Source organism: Fundulus heteroclitus, chromosome 21 (assembly GCF_011125445.2).
Source record: "Fundulus heteroclitus isolate FHET01 chromosome 21, MU-UCD_Fhet_4.1, whole genome shotgun sequence".
NCBI lineage: Eukaryota > Metazoa > Chordata > Actinopteri > Cyprinodontiformes > Fundulidae > Fundulus > Fundulus heteroclitus.
The window spans coordinates 15,883,932-15,899,380 of NC_046381.1; the positions used below are offsets into that span (position 1 = coordinate 15,883,932).

A 15,449-nucleotide genomic window follows, 5' to 3' on the forward strand; every position below is an offset into this window, starting at 1 on the left:
TAACTGAAGCGTCATTGATATGTGTATTCAGACGTAAATGATCAAATGTGCAAACATATCTGCTAATGACACTTAAGTTTGCTTTTGCCTCAGTGCTACATTAAAAGGCTATTTAACAGTATTTATTAAATTAAAATAGTAGTTAATATTATCTTGTTTAAAGTCTAAAATACTTACAGTATTCAAAGGTCAACTGGCTAATTCAGCACCAAACAGATTAATTAAAGTAGTTTCGATAAATAAAACCTTAATTCTGTTTATGAATAGAATACACAGTGTTTTCAATACTTATCTGTCATTAGAACTACCTGAGAAGTAGAAAACCATAGGACGTTTAATATGTGGTTCAATCTAGAGCAGGAGTCACCAACCTTTTTTAAACTGAGAGCTACTTCATCAGTAGCCTCGTGAGACCATCCTGATCTCGCGAGGTTTCAAGGTTTCACTCGCAGATCAGTCTGGATACTCTCCGTTAAAGAAAATTTGGAGCCGTTCACCAAACGAACGTCCAATCAGCGTTGGCTTTGAGGCGGGTTGAGGTGTGACGCAACGGGAAGCGCGTCAGTTCAGTCTAAACAACATGGCGGCTTCAGCCGATTAAACTAGCGTTAGCGTGGCTATCGAGCAAGTTTTATCGGAATTACAGAGTATTTCTCTGCTGAGCTAACGATCCTTTACCTGCAGCAGCAAGAGTAGCTTGGCTTGTGGTTGTGTTTTCGTCGTCGCTCGTAACAGAGCGACGACGAATCTGATTGGTTTATTTGGCCCGTCTATCACCAACATAGGCCAATCAGCTAACCAGTATTTTCGCCCCTTCCCAAAATTACTTCAACGGAAGGTTTCCAGATGGATATGCGGAGCAAATCTATCTGGCGGAGTCAGGTAACTTCATCAGTACTGTATCATACAAAGGGCTGAATTACAAGAGTCCAACCTCACCTTAACTTCACGTAATATAAATTTGTTTTAAATGCTTTTATTTTTAAATCTATATAAATACAAGTAGGACTAAAAGGAAGAATAAAATAGCATTTTAAATGTAGCTCACTGGACCACATATGGTCCTAGGGGGGCTAGCTGGTGCTATCTTCCTTCCATGTAAACCAATATTATCGTGATCTGGTGAATTCTAGTGCAGCCCTAACTTTTCACACCAGTCCTTTTTATCTGACTTGTATTTCAAAAAGCCCACTGATACTAAAATAATCAAACTTTTGACTTTGTTTTGATGTCACTAATATAAAACCACATCTGTTTTGAATCTGTAGTCGGTGTTTGACATAAATCTCAAACAAATTATCTCTTAGCTCTGTCATGCTATCAAAGGAAAATACAACATATTTTGTTTTGTAGTATCAACATATGCCAATGAATCTGTATGACAGAATAGTCTGATTTTACATGCAGAACGTTCGCTGCAGAGGGCTGTATTGCAGTTGCTCACAGATAGTAAAAGCTGGGGAACAGGGCCATAGTTGTGCTCACAGTTGTTGTGCTTTCTGGTTCCATAAAGCTTCCTGTTCGCTTTCCAGGAAAGCTGTTCGAGGACAGTTATTAAACCAGATTGCCTTCGAAAGAGATGCTCCGTGAGTCAGGTCTGAGCCATGCACACGTCAAGGAATAACAAGAACAAGAGTTCAGACAGCTCTTATCTATTCTGAGGTTGGAAGGCGTGTCAGAAAAGGTTGGTTTCCGTTTTACAGCAGCACCTCAGAGCGAGACACCCATCTTATCTTTAAAATGCTAATTTATTATCTCTGACCGAATCTGAAATAGACTCCCTGCACTTTATTATACAGTATCTTTCTCTATTTAGATCAGATCATTTTCTACAGGTACATTTTCTGACTGTATCCCTTCAAGCTACAGTTGTTCACTATAATTAGTCCTTTACAAATGCAGAAACTGCTATTTCCTGAGTGTACTCTTTGTCACTAAAGGTGCAGCGACAGAGGAGCTGAAATGATAGGTTAAAATGTCATATTTTCCCCCTTTTACACTGTATTCTTAGAAGTGTGTCAGGCCTTTGCACGCTTTTGGAGAGACTCTGTTCCATGTTTTCAAGCATTAGACTTGCTAATCAGATGCTAATGCTCATGAGTGGCACAGTTGCGAGGCAAGGCAGCTACAGAATGGTAATCAGCATTGAGTTGCGCTACAACAAAGAGGCTGATTATGTGCGGAACCTTTTTTTTCCGACCACTAACCTCGGTTTATTCACTCGCCTACATGCCACTCTTTTTGAAGTGCTCCTTTACATCAATATAATGAGATTAAGATAGTTTGAGTAGTCTTTTTTTCACGCAAACTTGTTTCTTTGCCATCTTAACACAATATTGACTCTGCAGTTGGCGTGAGAAATGTTGATTGTTACCACGGAATCGCCATCTGCTGACAATGAATCAAACTAAATGTCTCAATGAGCAACAAGCAGCCCTACCCGTCCTGAGATGATGTTAGAAAAGAATAATTCTTGGCATGGCCGCTCGTTAAAGTAACCCCTTTACATGGATTTTTGGATGTATTGTGCTAGTTTCTCTGGGCAGAGGGCCCGCTGTGAGGCTGCGTTGGGTGACAGATGGCATTGTGGCCCTCAGTGGGGCGGTAAAGGGATGTCCATTCTTCAGGTTAACTGCTGAGACAGACTTCATCAATTATGCTTCAGATTGACTGTGCAGTTGCAAATTTTAGTCTTGTGTTTGCTATGATTTCATTCATTGTCACTGTTAAATCAGGGCTTGTGCTGGTGATCTGTTGTATTGTGCCTCCGTTGCTGTTTGTCATGCAGCAATGGCTTTGTGTGATCTCAGACAGACTTTGGCTGACATTTCAGTTTGTGCTTTACTGCAAAAGGAGGATGGATGCCGCATGTACAATGCTCTGTGTGAACTTCCTTTCATTTTGCTTTACAAAGCTTTTTTTCCCCCCAATATTACATATTCTTCCTGGCTAAACAGACAGATTGGATGAGTTGAAGAGGGCCTGTGTTGAGTTATTAGCAGTAAGTATCTGACATCCATCCATCCATCCATCCATCCATCCATCCATCCATCCATCCATCCATCAGGTCTCTGGGAGTTAAAAGGTTGGAGAGGGATAATCCTCTTTCCAGCAACCATATCCATATATACTGTAGCTCCTCAGTCAATCTTTAAAGGTATATAGCCACGTAATATGTTTATAAAAAAAGACCAAAAACCGTTCAATCATGGTAAAATAAGGTTATATACACTAAGCCTCCATCTTGATAATGTTTTGATGGTCCTTTTTGAGCTGAAATTTTTTTTTCAGGTGCGATTAACAAATATAAACAAACCTGGCAACATCCAGCGACAGTATAGCAGAACTATCATAATGGCAGTTTGCTTAATATATAAAGCAATTGTAAATTATGCCGTACTGAGCCAGACCCTCTGCAATGCCTCGCAGTACAGCTGCAGCTCGGCGGTATCGAAACTCAACCCTTATTAATTAAATACCCTGATCTAACTGCAACTTTAAGAGCCTGAATCAGAACATTTAGGCTACGTTCAGACCGCAGCCTGAAGTGACCCAATTCCAATTTTTTTGCCCTTATGCGACCTGGATCTTATCTTTTTATGACAGTATAAACAACACAGATCGGATTTTTTGAAATGCGACCCAGGTCACTTGGATATGTGGTCCTGAATCCGATACGTATCTGATCTTTTCAAATGCAACCTGTGTCTGTACGGCCAGGTCGCATTTATCCGACCTGTACATCATTGATACTCGACAAACGTCACTATTCTGCGTCCTGCTATGCAGAAGCGGGAAGAAAGACGACACCCATAGCGGACTACAATGAGAAGAGCAGTCAGTGGAGAGAAGGCTCGACTTAGAAAATAAAATAATGACCGCAAAATGCGCGCCATGTTTACTTCCGCAAACACTGAGGACGCTTGCTACGTGTGACGTCACCGCGTCCTCGAGTGCGCATGCGAGACACTTAGGTTTAACGCATTCAGTTTACACAGGAGATCACATACAAGTCGCATATATTTGGAAATGTGAACGACCACACAAAAAAAATAAGATTTCACAAAAAAATAGAAATTGAGCATTAAGGCCAGCAGTGTGAACGTAGTCTTACTCGCATCAATCACCTCTGTGGTCACATTTGAGTCTAGGCAGGTTTAGCGTCTGCTTCATTGAACACCAATGTTCATACTGTATTCACAGCGCTATTCCAGTCTTTTCCCTCTTGGAACCATTTTTTTTTTTGCGCTTTCTTTCGCTGGATTTTGGACCATTCATCATTGTTTGGCTGGGAAATGCTCATAGCAGTTAGCCACTTCCTTGTTTAAACCCCTACTGCTCATGCGCAGTACGTACTTCTGTTACTGTTGTAAATAAACAAAAAAGGCTTTATTTATTAACAAATTAAGCAAAAACAAAGCATAAAAACGGCAAAATAACAACTAATATGCCAGCAGGACGTCATAATCTTTCATAAACCTGATATGCAACCAGAATGAACTAGTGACTTATGAAGTCAAATAACGTGGCAATGCAGTATGCACCTTTAAGTTGGAGTCCAGGTTCCCTCTGAAGGAAGCTTATTTTAGCCATTAATAGGAGTGATTTGGATCTTTTATGTAATGGTGAAAACCATAACATAGGCAATTTTGTAAATGCATTTAATGCAGAGACTGACCCTCTATATAGAATAGGCATTCCCAGCCACCTGCAGTCCTGCAACACCCTCCACAAAATGCCTCTATTTGCATCATGTTAAAGATCCACAGAATTTACATAGACTGACCAACAATACTCCCATCACCCCACAAACAATGTTACGAAGATAAAGTTCTGCTCCACTCTGCCATGGCCAAGACGTAGGCCATACTGCTGCTTCTGAATCCAAGTTTTTGAAAAAGCATGTTTACCTAGCTCTACAATGTGGTTTTACCCCAGAGAAAATGAATCTTAATCTGCAATTGACCCAAAACTCGCTAGATGTTATCTTGAATCACCAATCATAGTGGACTATTTTCTCCAAACCGCAGTTGTTAAAATACAAACCTTCTGCAGCTAAGATATTGCATATTTTTAACTTGCTCTCTCAAAAAAAGTCAGCAATGGATTAGCATTTTCAGATGTGTGGCCTAACGGGTGATGCAATTTCTAGATTTACCTAGCTCTTTAATTTCTGCCAGTCTCCTGAAGTAAGGTGTGTGGGCATCAGTCAAAAGTGAAGACATTTGTTTGCCAAGCTGCACACCGACAATTTCACACACAGAGATTTTTGTGGATTTCCTAGTGCTGGTTGCCCTTTTCTTTCAAAGCTCTCCTCCAGGCAGAGTTGAGGAAATGAGCCATTTTCACTTTTGAAGAGCATGCCTGAACTGCATGTTGTTAATTTCCTGCTTTCAGAAAGTGCTCTGAAGCATTAATTTAGTTTTTAAGGGCTTGCACCATGTGACTTAGTCCTTTGGGACTGTTAGAGGTAAGAGCTCTTTCTGTCCATCTCAATTCACATTCTCTTGGCCGCTCCAACTTACATCTATTGCCGCTTAATGCAACACTCTGCAATTAGTTATTTTTAAACTGTGCACGATTTTTTTCTGAAATATCAGATTTCCATTGTGAGGGTTACCAAGGTTCTGTGCCTACAAATTGTTGCCGAAGCACCCCATATCTATTTGTTCTCTAAGTAATTAAATCCCTGTTCTCGTCTTTTGCTTTTCTTTTCAGGTGTTCCTACACCGTCTCAACCAGTATGCAGTCACCAAAATTGACAAAAACATTACAGAGGAAACGGTTAAGGTAAGCGGGCTGCTCTTTGGGTTGTGTCGCTGTGTATTTAAGACCTGAAATAATATTGAAGGTAATTTACACTACCCTCAACATTCCAGAGAAACCTTATGTTTTCTGTAAGCTGATCTTTAAAAAGTTTGGAAATTACACGCAACGCCAAATTAATCCTTGTAATCCTGGTTAAAGAAAAAAAACCAGAAAAAAAACACAAACTAAAATAGCCCAGTTCTGAATGGGGAAAGATGGAGGCGATGCAGGAAGCAGCTGCAAATATCTAATCTATTTATAAATGATTCCGGCTGGAGGATAATAAAGGATGCTCCGTCACTGTGAGGTTGCTTACTTTTTGAGGTAAACACGCATTCAGAGGATATTTACTGCACGTCCGTGTTTTGGAATATGTCCTCGTGTTTTAGGTTTTGTTTGGGAACATGCTGTGCAGAGAGTTTTTGTTTTTTTTCTAGGGAGCTATTATGGCTGCAATGTCACAGAGGGGCTAAACGACATCCAGTCCTACAGAGTTAAAACCCAGCAATCAAGGTCGTCAAGGTTTTTTTTTTTTTTTTTCTTTTGCACAGCATCATTAGGGTTTGATTCAACCCCCAAAAACCAACGCAGGAGCTCGGATTCTCATACTTTGACGCTATTTAAACCGACTGTAACTTCAGGGTGTCCTAAAATCATCACAAATATGACACCAAGGAACACAAAAAAGCAGCATTAACCCACCATGTAAAGACAAAGCAAACAGAGAATCCGATATTCCAGCCAGACACGGTGTTTGCATATAAAAAAGGTTTATTTACACTGCTAAAAGGGAACTAAATGTAAGTAAAATATTCTTGAAATGGGTGTATTTTTCTTTGATTTGAGCAGCTAAATAAGATTATTTGCCAATGGGATGAGTATTTTTACCCCTAAAATAAGATAATTAGATTTCCTGCCCTTGAAATAAGATGATGGAGAGGAATTGTTCTTATTTTATATGCAAATATCTCATTCCATTGCCAAATAGTCTTATTTAGCTGCTCAAATCAAGGACAAATACACAAATTTCAGGAAGATTTTACTTACTTTGAGGTCCCTTTTTGCAGTGTAAAAGTAAAGCAAGCCCTGAAGCCTGAAGATTAATGCTGACAACTCTAGGCAGGGGCACACAGGCAACACTGGGCAGACGCTATGTGAAGGACCTGGGCAGCATCCGTGGAGGGGTGGCTGAGAGACATCCAGGGCTAAGCGTAGTTCGTGGTCGACTTTAGCCCAGGTCAATGTCCAGAATAGTCAGAAGCCCATTGAAGAATCAGGGAAATCCCAAAAAGGCAGTACCTGGCCAGAAACTGAGCAGGTAAGCAGGGACGAACGCTGGACATCTACTCACAGGAAGTTAACATTAGTCTGGCAAAGACTGACTGTGAAAGTCCAGTATATGCAGACAGGGAACCAGGTGAACTGGATACGCTTAGTTGAGCTGCTATGGGAGGAGGAGATCACATCGATTACCGTGTGCAGGAGGAGAATGAGGGAGCAGACAGCGGGCCGCAATCATGACCAAGCCTTTCAAAATATTCATACACCTTACATTTTTTCTAATTAAACAGTCAAAAGAAAATGATACATGATTTTTTTCAACATTTAAATAGTTAATATTTAATGTGTAAATGGAGTCTACCTGTGTGTGATGTATTATTAATATAAGTTCGCTGGCGTATTGGCTCTGTGCCTGTTAGTGAGTGCTATAGGATGAATGTGGCTCTAGTGCAAGGGTCTTCATGTTTGGTTGCGTCTCTGCTCCAGCACACCGTAATCAAATGATTGTGTGACCTCCTCAGTGGCCATCAGAGGCGACAGAGGCCTGCTAATCTCCTATTTATTTAGGTCAGTTGTGTGGAGGCAAGAAACGCCTAAAACATGCTGCACAGTGGATCCTGAAGACCAGGGTAGAACACCCCTGCTCTAGTGTAATCACTAAAGCTTTTAGTGATCAGTGGGACTAGAAATATAAAGATATGTGTGGAAGAAATTGAATCGTCCTTAACTCACCATCGACACAGAGAAACACGTCTGTGGCAGCATCATGGCGTGGGGATGCTTTTCTTCAGCAGAGACAGGGAAGCTGGTTAGGGGTCATGGAAAGATGGATGAAGCTAAGTACAGGACAATCCCTGGGGAAAAAAAAACAAAAAACTGAGACTGTAAGAGCAACAACCTAAAATCTACAGCTATAGTTCCACTGCATGGTTTAAATCAGAGCACACTGATTTGTTGCAGTAGCCCTCTTAAAGTCCAGACCTAAATCTGAGCTCTGTGTCGAGATGTGCAAACCGATGTTCACAGTCCAATCTGAGGCTGAGCTGCCTACAACAAAACGTCAGTCTCTACATTTATACTGCTGGTACAGCTATAATTACAGGAAAGTACTGAAACAGGCTGGCCGAATCAAAAAATGCACCACGCACATTTTTATTTGATTAAAAAAAAATCAGATCCGTTAATTCTTTTCTTCCTACCTCTTAATTATGCGCCACTGTGTTTCGTGACATCTCAATAGGAATGCAATCTTGTTCGTGTTTAACATGAGCAGAGGTGGAAAAGCTCAAGGCACTGTAGGCAGGATTGCAAATAATGAGAAGCGCCCAGCACTTAAAACCATCCTGCTTCGAATGCTTTTGATTTTGGTCAATAGTGCGGCGCTTTCCCCTCCCAGGTTTTGTTCTCCAACATTGAGGAGATTCTGGCCGTCCACAAGGACTTCCTCTCCATGGTGGAGGAGCTGCTGCAGCCTGACCCTCACCCGCACCACGAAATCGGCCGCTGCTTCCTGCACTTTGTGAGTAGCTCTCCTGTCCTCTTTAAGCTCGACGCCGTTTCCGCTGACGCACTCTTCCCTGTAACTTTGGTTCCTCCAAAGCACACGAAGGTCTAGTAGCACAACAAAAAAAACCAAAAGGATACTCCACATGTCATGAATTAATCTCTCTGGATTACTCGCGATGAGACGGAGCACGTGTGATATTCTTGATGTGGCTCCGACATGCTGATCTGAGAACCTATATATCACATTACTTTGATGCAGAGGCCCTGAGGCGTACCGGCATGTTATGGCTTTTAAAGTGCAATAAATCTGACCATCCTTCTGTTGAACTTCTGCTGCGCCCGCCGCTGCTCTCTGCCGTTTGGAGGCAGGTGAAAAGAAAGACGATCTAGCTGCAGCGCACATGGCAGATGGTTTCTCATGAGATAATTTGATTTAGGGAATGGGACACACTTCAAAGCTAAAAAACTGGAAACTTATGACCATAATTCAGTCATAAGTAATCCTGTGAGTGCACAGAGATGCAGCAGATTTAGATGCTCTTCTCTTTGTATTTGCAGGACAGTCAAACTTTACCTTACAGGAGTGTTGCGTTCATGTGAAAATGTTCTAAAATAGGAAAATTATCCAGGCAAACCGTTGATTGATGACAATTGCTGTCATCCTTTTATTTCTGTGGGAAAATGAACGAGTGTAGACAGTCTGAAGCAAGCAGGAAACAAAAGTATCCAGTATGATTATTGTTGCGTTCGTATGGGGCCAAACTTGTTGTTGCAGCAGTTCAATCTCAGGATCTCCACCTCAGTGTTCATCGCTAGGGCTCAGCAGCTCGCCTGCAGACTGTGGCTTATTTTCGCTGGTCTGCTGTGACTTTGTAGGGAGTGATTTAGAGGCTGCGTGATCTGGTCTCTCTGCCGCCTCTCAAAAGACAATCGAGCATGGGATGTCATATGAATAGCTTTGGTGAAAAGTTGCTGGTCATATGTCTGCAAGACAGATGACAGGATATGATGGAAGGCACAACCCCCCACCCTCCCATCCGTCTGATACACACACACACACACACACACACACACACACACACACACACACACACACACACACACACACACACACACACACACACACACACACACACACACACACACACACACACACACACTCATCCCTCAAAACACATTATGTCTTTCAAGAAGAGTTAGAAGAATTTCTCACTGCATATGTCTGCTCGGTGGCCTTTTATGCTTTCTTTTTTTATGGGGTTTCTTAACTTTTCTGTCAGAATTATGTAGATAATAAAACATCTCAAGTTCAGCAGACCCTGCAAAAAAAAAATAAAAAAATCCATGTACTGTTAATTAAAAGGTGGATTAACAAAACATGTAACATTGTGAAACTTTATAAAGCTTTTTTTTTTTTTTTTTTTTACCAAAGCTTTTGCTGTTTTCCTTTCAGTTTCACACGTGCATTTAGAAATTAGCTTTAGGTTGTACATTAAGACCTTCTACAGATTTGTACCTGCATAATTTAGTTTGGTTTAGTTGTCACATGCATGGCTTATAAACACAGTTTATAGTTTTTCTTATGGGTTACAAATAATGTTAACCTTTTTTATCTATTCTAAAACCAGTTCTGATGGATGCTTGGGATCACTTTCCTGCGAGAACAACCAATTGTGTCCAAATTGCAACCATCTATTTTGTGGAAAATAACTAGTACTACTAATAGTAATCCCCTACCATGACGCTACCACTGCCATGCTTGACAGCTGGTACGGGGTTCTTCCCCTTCACTCCTCCAAACATGCCCTTTGTTGTTGTGGCTAAATAACTCAATCTTTGTTTCATTTGAGCGTAAATCATTTCTCCGGAAGGTATTTGTCTCATTTCATTGTGGACAGAAATGCTGTTATCCCATCGTCTTGCAGTTTCCAATCAACTTGAGCTTTGGTGGTCCCTGAACATCATAACTAGTTAGGGCCAGGTGGTTGATTCTTGGACAAAGGTAGGTTGTTCCAACAGGACAATGGTCCCAAACATTAAGCTTTTGGACTGGCTTTCCAGGATCCCTGACCATAAACCAGTGGAAAATGTGGGGACCCAGACTAGCAGTCAGTTTAAACTAACGCTAGCAGTTCTAACCAAGAAGACTGTCGTATCCTGACAGAATCCCGCCGCGGTTGAGGACTACAAAAAAACCCATCTTGGGTGCAGCTCAGATTCAGTGACGTTGTTTATTAATGTGATTATTCAGCCATGAAAAAACAAAAACATTTTAACTGAAACCTTAAAGGCCCAATATTAATGTGACAGCCATGCCGACAGTGAGTGCCTGTACATCTTTCACCAGCACTGTTTTATGAAGATATCTAAAAAGCCCAGTATCAAATAACCTCCAGATGAGATGGAATTACTTATTATGACTGAACTTAATCGAAATGTTGCAATAAGGCCATCGTTTCAAATTGAAGCAGAGCATTAAGAATCTGGAAATTCTGATCAATTTATCAGCGTTTTGTATATTTATTGATATGTCGAAACGATTTTAAGTTAACATACCTAGCAAGAATTCAGCCACTCCAAAAACGGTAAGTTTTTTGTAGTGCTTGTTTCTGTTTTATCACAGAACCCCCCCCCCCCCCCCCCCACCCCCCCAAATCTTTTTAAGGTGTGATGATCAGGTTAAATGTCACTTTAAATGACAGGATGAATGAATTTTTGCATTTCTGTTTAAACCCTCGTTTCTTTTCCCTTCAAAGTGTCTTCGTTGCCATTTTCGCTTCGGCTCACTTTGGCTTTCTGTCTCCTGCAGAGGAGCCGTTTCCAGATTTACGATGAGTACTGCGGAAACCACGAGAAGGCCCAGAGGCTCCTGCTGGAGCTCAACAAGATCAGGAGCGTCAGGACCTGCTTACTGGTGAGAGACATAAACAAGAGAGCATGAGCTTGAAACATGGATGTGTTTCGTGCAAACTGTGACCAGCAGACAGACACTGGACAGTATCGAAGCTTGCCAGAGACACCTCTGGCCCATGCGTGGGCGGACTCCTGGTTTCCGTCCCGCCGTTCCCGGAAAACTTTCACTTCCACATGGGGGGACCGTGTTGCCAGAACAAAGGATGAATGCATCTTTAGTTCCAGCTCACTGAATGTACTCACTCTTGTTTGCTGCCAAGCTTTGAGTCTTGTGATTCGCAACCTTTTACCGCGCATTCACACTTCATTCTTCCTTTTAAAAACGTTGTCCTGCGGGCAGCTTGGACACAGTCATCAGCTGTTTTGTTTGATGATACCCCTTAAAAAGGGAAAACTGAACTTTGCTACACCTTTTTATTTATAGATTTTCCTGCCTCTTGTAAATTTGCAACCTTTTTGTTAGTATGTAATTGATGGACTGAGAGTTTCAGATCGTATATGTGCATGCTTTACCTGTCATCAGAGAGCAGTGGCACCAGTATCTCTGTCTGATCGACCGTGTCTTTGGTCAGGGCAGCCAGAAGAAGCGAGATATTAATTGACATTGATTTATAGCCTCGACCTTTTGGTGACCAAACTTCCCATCTGGGCTGTTTGGGTCTCTTGTTACTTTCCAAGCTGCACACGAAGCCATTTGTTACCATACCTTAGCTTACCTACTGGGAGCTGTAGTGACCAGGGAGAGGATATCCATTAACCTCCAGTAAACCTTTGACCTGTTGCCTGCCAAAAAAGTTTGGTTTAGTGCTTGCACTGTAATTCAGTAGCACGTCAGCTACATTTTGGGTCAGAGGAGAGGTGAGAATGATCATTGCTAGTTGACCTTGTAACGTTTAACTTGCAGCACAAAGGTAAGGGTTGCTTTGATCAAGTGAAGGTCAAATTCTTGGTTTAGCTGCAAGTGACCGTGCTAAGGTTTTAGTACAGAGCCCAAGATTTGTGCAACTTTTCAAATGCTTCACTGGGAAGACTTTACAGACTTGCATGGAGAAAGAAAAAAAAATCTCATTTATTTTGAGATATCAAAAGATTAAGATAAATAGCAATATTCTATGCAGGAATGTATTTTTGTGGAAGTAGTGACTTATCACTAAATAATTGAAATATCAAACAACAACAACAAAGGATGTACTTGATTGAAAGAATGCAAGTTTAATTATATTTTCACAGGTTAGAGACAGAAATTTTAAAGAGGATATAAGCAAGGCATTAAGTATATTTTTTCTCACCTTGCTGCCATGATTCATCATTATTTTCTTTACTTCAAATGCAAAGGTGAAGTCACGCTGTGGGGTGTCAGACAGCAGCTGCTGTGAATCTGGGTTTTAATCATTTAAAACAAGGACATAATTGTTACAAAGTGGATGAACTCTGCCGAAGCTTCTATAAGCAATTAGGATCACTTTAACAGCCCAGTGTATTCCTTAGAAAATGTAGATCCTCACCTCAAGTTTTCAAGTTCTGAAAGGCTGCCAAAATTTTTAAATCCAACATGTTCAAACACACATTCAGCTTAATAGCTCAACGGGATAAGAAAGGTTATCATCACTAGACTTCCTTCAGCATCCCTGTCTTGTCTACTGAAAGTCTTGCTCTCTCTCGCTTTTTAGCAGCCTCAAAGAAAATCACAAATGGCTGCACATATAAAAAATGTTTTTTTTTTTTATATAAATACCTTTTTAAATCTCTCTGCTTTATCTGTCTTCACGTAAAACACCTCAGGGATACAAAAACTTTGTGGTTTACTCTGCCAATCAGCCTGCACACCGATACGTGTTGTCAGTAACCTTACAGCACTTATAGATTGTATATTTACTTATCACATAAAGCTAATATAAGGTGATTGATCTTATTGATCAATTAATGATTAATTGATATGCATGTTTTTATGTTATGTTTTCTGTTGCATCAAAAGGGTCTTTCCATAACATGAAGAGTTTTTTTTTGCAGAATTTTGCTGAATATTAAAAGAGGCACATCGTTATATTTTAACAGTTTATTGTACCACCTATATTAAATACTGAGGAAGGACTCGCTGAGTGTTCAACCTGATCTAAGACTCGGGTTTAAGTTTATTGACGCCATACGCAGTCTTAAAAGGAAGGTGCCTTTCTACCTAGATTTACTATTTTAGCTGTTTATCTCATGTTCAGTCGTCATTAAACTCTGTCCGTAAACCACTCGTACTGTTACAATTTTTAAAATGACATAGCTGGAATTAAATATAAAAACAAAAACACCCTTCACTTACAGATAATCATTACCTAGGTTTGCTTTTTAAGCACAATACATTTAGTGCCTGAAATTCTGTGACGTAATCTTATCTGATCTGAGTTGTGTGTATATATTGTGCTGGTCCGACATTTTCCCCTGACATCATGAACATTTTAACCCTTTAAAAAAAGATATTAGCCTGCTTTAAAAAAAATCTAATTAATTTTATTCTCAGTCTTGACAGCTGAGACTTTATCCTTTTCATTTTTGCTTTGCTTTGCAATTTTCTATACAGCTTTTTCTGCTTTGCACAAGCTATCTTGTGAATGTGAAAGATGATAAGAACAGTGCATCGAATCGCCTTTCAATGGCACATTAGACAGACTGAATAGTCATGAAAACTGTAGATGATGTTTGACTCTTATTTGAGTTGACTCTTATGCCAACGCTAAAACAGTGTATATTGCTTTGTGTGCTTTTTGTTCTGCCCATGCGTCTGCAAATTTAGGGACCTGTCCTGTTTTGTCGTCTTGTACTGGCACATTGGCCTCCCCAGCTGTGGGGAGGCATATCTGAAGTCAACAACCACACTAATGTTCAGTATAATGTATACGAACATAAAATACATCATTTTTGTTAATCCAAAACTTTTGACAGTAACTCTTCTATGACTTGTTACTCTAGAAACTTTTATTATGGTGCATTTTTATTGCTACCATTGAAGCTTTTGACCCAACAGGACCAAATATACAACAATTATTGGTCTAAAGGGGTCAACAATCCCGCAATATTTAATACAAGGGCTCATGGGAGTTTTTATATTGTTAAATCTCTAACTTCCTTCCTGCAGCAGCTGTGATGCACTACCAGAGATTAATCTGTTAATTTCAGAAGTATTTATATTGAAATGTTGTATTATTAATATTATTAAATATTATTCTATATGCTTTGGCTTAAAATACATTGTTCTTTGTTGCTGCTTTGGCAGCTCTTCTATTGAGCTGTCATCTCAATCTCTCCCTTCTTGTTGTTTGCAGTACTAAGCCGATCTTACAGCCAATATGCTAACATTTGCTCTTGCTAGAACTCGATACATTCCTTTTAATGGCCAATGCTGGCATTTAAACATCTGAACAATCCCCAGACGATATTTTGTGCCAAATGTATTTGCTTTATTTGGCCACTGTTTTTTTTTTCCCCCAGTTTGGCAAATGTTTTTAATTGGGATTAAAATGTTGTCAATTTATTCAGTGGGGATACATGAGATTAAGAAATATATACTGTTGTTATTGCGATGACGTTGAACCCATATTTTTGTCAATCGTCTCTTTCTTTTCCATGTAGTGCCCTCACCACTCGTTCTGAGCTTTATCACCTTGGGTTACTAAATTTAAGTCTTAAGGACAGGCACACACCATTGAACTTACAAAATCTTGCTCTTTAATTCAGAATGTAATAACTGGGGAGCTCTAATATAGCAGCCTACCACATATTCATTTGGGATTGCAGTTGAATGCATTGTGCAGCTCTACTCTGCAGGTATGAAACATCCATTTACTAATATGCAAAAATTAGCTTACACACGAATTGTGTTTACATATCTCCACCTCATGCACAGGCTTCTTAGCATAACCATTTCAAAGAACAATTTCCAATGTTGGGGCTTC

The 15,449-nt window shown here is 40.2% G+C and overlaps 1 protein-coding gene across 1 annotated transcript in view; it reads left to right on the forward strand.

The window, feature by feature from the left end:
• The window catches only part of prex2 (phosphatidylinositol-3,4,5-trisphosphate-dependent Rac exchange factor 2), a 128,052-nt gene that overhangs the window by 15,323 nt on the left and 97,280 nt on the right, over window positions 1–15,449 (forward strand). The window contains exons 2-4 of the mRNA XM_036125396.1: window positions 5,719–5,790; window positions 8,486–8,608; window positions 11,405–11,509. Coding sequence (XP_035981289.1) covers window positions 5,719–5,790; window positions 8,486–8,608; window positions 11,405–11,509 — 300 coding nt within the window. The remainder of the gene's footprint in view (window positions 1–5,718; window positions 5,791–8,485; window positions 8,609–11,404; window positions 11,510–15,449) is intronic.